Source organism: Pristiophorus japonicus, chromosome 15 (genome assembly GCF_044704955.1).
Source record: "Pristiophorus japonicus isolate sPriJap1 chromosome 15, sPriJap1.hap1, whole genome shotgun sequence".
NCBI classification, from domain to species: Eukaryota; Metazoa; Chordata; class Chondrichthyes; family Pristiophoridae; genus Pristiophorus; species Pristiophorus japonicus.
The window spans coordinates 141,102,728-141,106,826 of record NC_091991.1 but is presented as its reverse complement, the minus strand read 5'-3'; the positions used below and the strand labels follow the sequence as shown (position 1 = coordinate 141,106,826).

The 4,099-nt window shown below is 75.9% G+C and overlaps 1 protein-coding gene across 1 annotated transcript in view; it reads left to right on the top strand.

Annotated features, from left to right (window-relative positions):
* Positions 1 to 223: 223 nt before the first annotated feature.
* The window catches only part of rmi2 (RecQ mediated genome instability 2), a 32,438-nt gene continuing 28,562 nt past the window's right edge, over positions 224 to 4,099 (top strand). Inside the window, exon 1 of the mRNA XM_070901024.1 lies at positions 224 to 545. Coding sequence (XP_070757125.1) covers positions 251 to 545 — 295 coding nt within the window. The 5' untranslated portion in view covers positions 224 to 250. The remainder of the gene's footprint in view (positions 546 to 4,099) is intronic.

The following is a 4,099-nucleotide window of genomic DNA, read 5'->3' as shown; positions in this document are numbered from 1 at the left end:
TTTTGCTTTTCATGCGAGAAGAGGTGGACACGCCCACGCAGGTCTATAATTGGTCAATAGAGCTAGCTCGGCCTTGTGATTGGTTAAGGGATCTACCCGTCCTTTGATTGGAAGACACTATTCCCCGGCTCTATGATTGGTCAATAGAGCTAGCCCTGCCTTGTAATTGGTTCAAATTGGCAGAGCCCCACCTCCCAGCCCAGTGATTGGCCGGTTCTGGGCGCGCGGTGGGGTTTGAGCTGAGCCGAGGATGGCGGCGGCGTGGGCCTCGAGTTGTGGGCGGTTGAAGTCGCCGCCGCCTTGCAAGGTGCTGTCTGGTCAGTTGCGGCAGAGTGTGTGCCGCATCGGGCAGAGGCCGGCGTGGCTGCTGGAGCGGGCGGGCGGCAGCAGGGCCCCGCTGGATGTGACCGTGGTGTGGATGCAGGGGACGGTGCTGGAGGTGCGGCCCGACGGGAACACCACCCTGCAGCTGCGGGACCAGACGGGCACGTTCACCGTGCTGGGGGCAGGCGGCGTCCCGAAAGGCAGGGCCTCCATCAGCAGAGGTAGAGTGAGGGGAACTGGGATTCAAGTCCCAACACCCGGGACCTGTGGGCTGGGTTTAATGCCTTTGATTTAATTAAACACTAACTGTATGCCAACAACAACTTTTATTTCGAGAGCGCCTATAACTTATTAAACGACCCAAGGCGCTTTGCAGCAATATTGTCAAACAAACTGTGCCCCAATGTCCCTCCTCCCCCTCCCGCTCTGCCCCCCTCCTCCTGCCCCCGCTCTGCCCCCCTCCTCCTGCCCCCGCTCTGCCCCCCTCCTCCTGCCCCCGCTCTGCCCCCCTCCTCCTGCCCCCGCTCTGCCCCCCTCCTCCTGCCCCTGCTCTGCCCCCTCCTCCTGCCCCCGCTCTGCCCCCTCCTCCTACCCCCGCTCTGCCCCCTCCTCCTACCCCCGCTCTGCCCCCTCCTCCTGCCCCCTCCTCCTGCCCCCGCTCTGCCCCCCTCCTCCTGCCCCCGCTCTGCCCCCTCCTCCTGCCCCCGCTCTGCCCCCCTCCTCCTGCCCCCGCTCTGCCCCCCTCCTCCTGCCCCCGCTCTGCCCCCCTCCTCCTGCCCCTGCTCTGCCCCCCTCCTCCTGCCCCCGCTCTGCCCCCCTCCTCCTGCCCCCGCTCTGCCCCCCTCCTCCTGCCCCCGCTCTGCCCCCCTCCTCCTGCCCCCGCTCTGCCCCCCTCCTCCTGCCCCCGCTCTGCCCCCCTCCTCCTGCCCCCGCTCTGCCCCCCTCCTCCTGCCCCTGCTCTGCCCCCCTCCTCCTGCCCCCGCTCTGCCCCCTCCTCCTGCCCCCGCTCTGCCCCCCTCCTCCTGCCCCCGCTCTGCCCCCTCCTCCTGCCCGCCTCCTCCTGCCCCCGCTCTGCCCCCCTCCTCCTGCCCCCTGCTCTGCCCCCTCCTCCTGCCCCCGCTCTGCCCCCCTCCTCCTGCCCCCGCTCTGCCCCCCTCCTCCTGCCCCCGCTCTGCCCCCCTCCTCCTGCCCCCGCTCTGCCCCCCTCCTCCTGCCCCCGCTCTGCCCCCCTCCTCCTGCCCCCGCTCTGCCCCCCTCCTCCTGCCCCCGCTCTGCCCCCCTCCTCCTGCCCCCGCTCTGCCCCCCTCCTCCTGCCCCCGCTCTGCCCCCCTCCTCCTGCCCCCGCTCTGCCCCCCTCCTCCTGCCCCCGCTCTGCCCCCCTCCTCCTGCCCCCGCTCTGCCCCCCTCCTCCTGCCCCCGCTCTGCCCCCCTCCTCCTGCCCCCGCTCTGCCCCCCTCCTCCTGCCCCCGCTCTGCCCCCCTCCTCCTGCCCCCGCCTCCTGCCCCCGCTCTGCCCCCCTCCTCCTGCCCCCGCTCTGCCCCCTCCTCCTGCCCCCGCTCTGCCCCCCTCCTCCTGCCCCCGCTCTGCCCCCCTCCTCCTGCCCCCGCTCTGCCCCCCTCCTCCTGCCCCCGCTCTGCCCCCCTCCTCCTGCCCCCGCTCTGCCCCCCTCCTCCTGCCCCCGCTCTGCCCCCCTCCTCCTGCCCCCGCTCTGCCCCCCTCCTCCTGCCCCCGCTCTGCCCCCCTCCTCCTGCCCCCGCTCTGCCCCCCTCCTCCTGCCCCCGCTCTGCCCCCCTCCTCCTGCCCCCGCTCTGCCCCCCTCCTCCTGCCCCCGCTCTGCCCCCCTCCTCCTGCCCCCGCTCTGCCCCCTCCTCCTGCCCCCCGCTCTGCCCCCTCCCTCCTGCCCCCGCTCTGCCCCCCTCCTCCTGCCCCCGCTCTGCCCCCCTCCTCCTGCCCCCGCTCTGCCCCCCTCCTCCTGCCCCCGCTCTGCCCCCCTCCTCCTGCCCCCGCTCTGCCCCCCTCCTCCTGCCCCCGCTCTGCCCCCCTCCTCCTGCCCCCGCTCTGCCCCCCTCCTCCTGCCCCCGCTCTGCCCCCCTCCTCCTGCCCCCGCTCTGCCCCCCTCCTCCTGCCCCGCTCTGCCCCCCTCCTCCTGCCCCCGCTCTGCCCCCCTCCTCCTGCCCCCGCTCTGCCCCCCTCCTCCTGCCCCCGCTCTGCCCCCCTCCTCCTGCCCCCGCTCTGCCCCCCTCCTCCTGCCCCCGCTCTGCCCCCCTCCTCCTGCCCCCGCTCTGCCCCCCTCCTCCTGCCCCCGCTCTGCCCCCCTCCTCCTGCCCCCCGCTCTGCCCCCCTCCTCCTGCCCCCGCTCTGCCCCCCTCCTCCTGCCCCCGCTCTGCCCCCTCCTCCTGCCCCCGCTCTGCCCCCCTCCTCCTGCCCCCGCTCTGCCCCCCTCCTCCTGCCCCCGCTCTGCCCCCTCCTCCTGCCCCCGCTCTGCCCCCTCCTCCTGCCCCCGCTCTGCCCCCCTCCTCCTGCCCCCGCTCTGCCCCCCTCCTCCTGCCCCCGCTCTGCCCCCCTCCTCCTGCCCCCGCTCTGCCCCCCTCCTCCTGCCCCCGCTCTGCCCCTCCTCCTGCCCCCGCTCTGCCCCCCTCCTCCTGCCCCCGCTCTGCCCCCCTCCTCCTGCCCCCGCTCTGCCCCCCTCCTCCTGCCCCCGCTCTGCCCCCTCCTCCTGCCCCCGCTCTGCCCCCCTCCTCCTGCCCCCGCTCTGCCCCCCGCGCTCTGCCCCCTCCTCCTGCCCCCGCTCTGCCCCCCTCCTCCTGCCCCCGCTCTGCCCCCTCCTCCTGCCCCCCGCTCTGCCCCCTCCTCCTGCCCCCGCTCTGCCCCTCCTCCTGCCCCCCGCTCCTGCCCCCCTCCTCCTGGCCCCCCGCTCTGCCCCCTCCTCCTGCCCCCGCTCTGCCCCCTCCTCCTGCCCTCCTCCTGCCCCGCTCTGGCCCCCCTCCTCCTGCCCCCGCTCTGCCCCCCTCCTCCTGCCCCCGCTCTGCCCCCCTCCTCCTGCCCCCGCTCTGCCCCCCTCCTCCTGCCCCCGCTCTGCCCCCCTCCTCCTGCCCCCGCTCTGCCCCCCTCCTCCTGCCCCGCTCTGCCCCCCTCCTCCTGCCCCCGCTCTGCCCCCCTCCCTCCTGCCCCCGCCTCTGCCCCCCTCCTCCTGCCCCCGCTCCCCCGCCGCCCCCCTCCTCCTCCCCCGCTCTGCCCCCCTCCTCCTGCCCCCGCTCTGCGCCCCCCTCCTCCTGCCCCCGCTCTGCCCCCTCCTCCTGCCCCCGCTCTGCCCCCCTCCTCCTGCCCCCGCTTCTGCCCCCTCCTCCGCCCCCCTCGCCCCCTCCTCCTGCCCCCGCTCTGCCCCCCCTCCTCCTGCCCCCGCTCTGCCCCCTCCTCCTGCCCCCCGCTCTGCCCCCCTCCTCCTGCCCCCGCTCTGCCCCCTCCTCCTGCCCCCGCTCTGCCCCCTCCTCCTGCCCCCGCTCTGCCCCCCTCCTCCTGCCCCCGCTCTGCCCCCTCCTCCTGCCCCCGCTCTGCCCCCCTCCTCCTGCCCCCGCTCTGCCCCCTCCTCCCTGCCCCCGCTCTGCCCCCCTCCTCCTCCCGCCCCTGCCCCCCTCCTCCTGCCCCCGCTCTGCCCCCCTCCTCCTGCCCCCCGCTCTGCCCCCCTCCTCCTGCCCCCGCTCTGCCCCCCTCCTCCTGCCCCCCCTCTGCCCCCCTCCCTCCTGCCCCACCGCTCTGCCCCCCTCCTCCTGCCCTC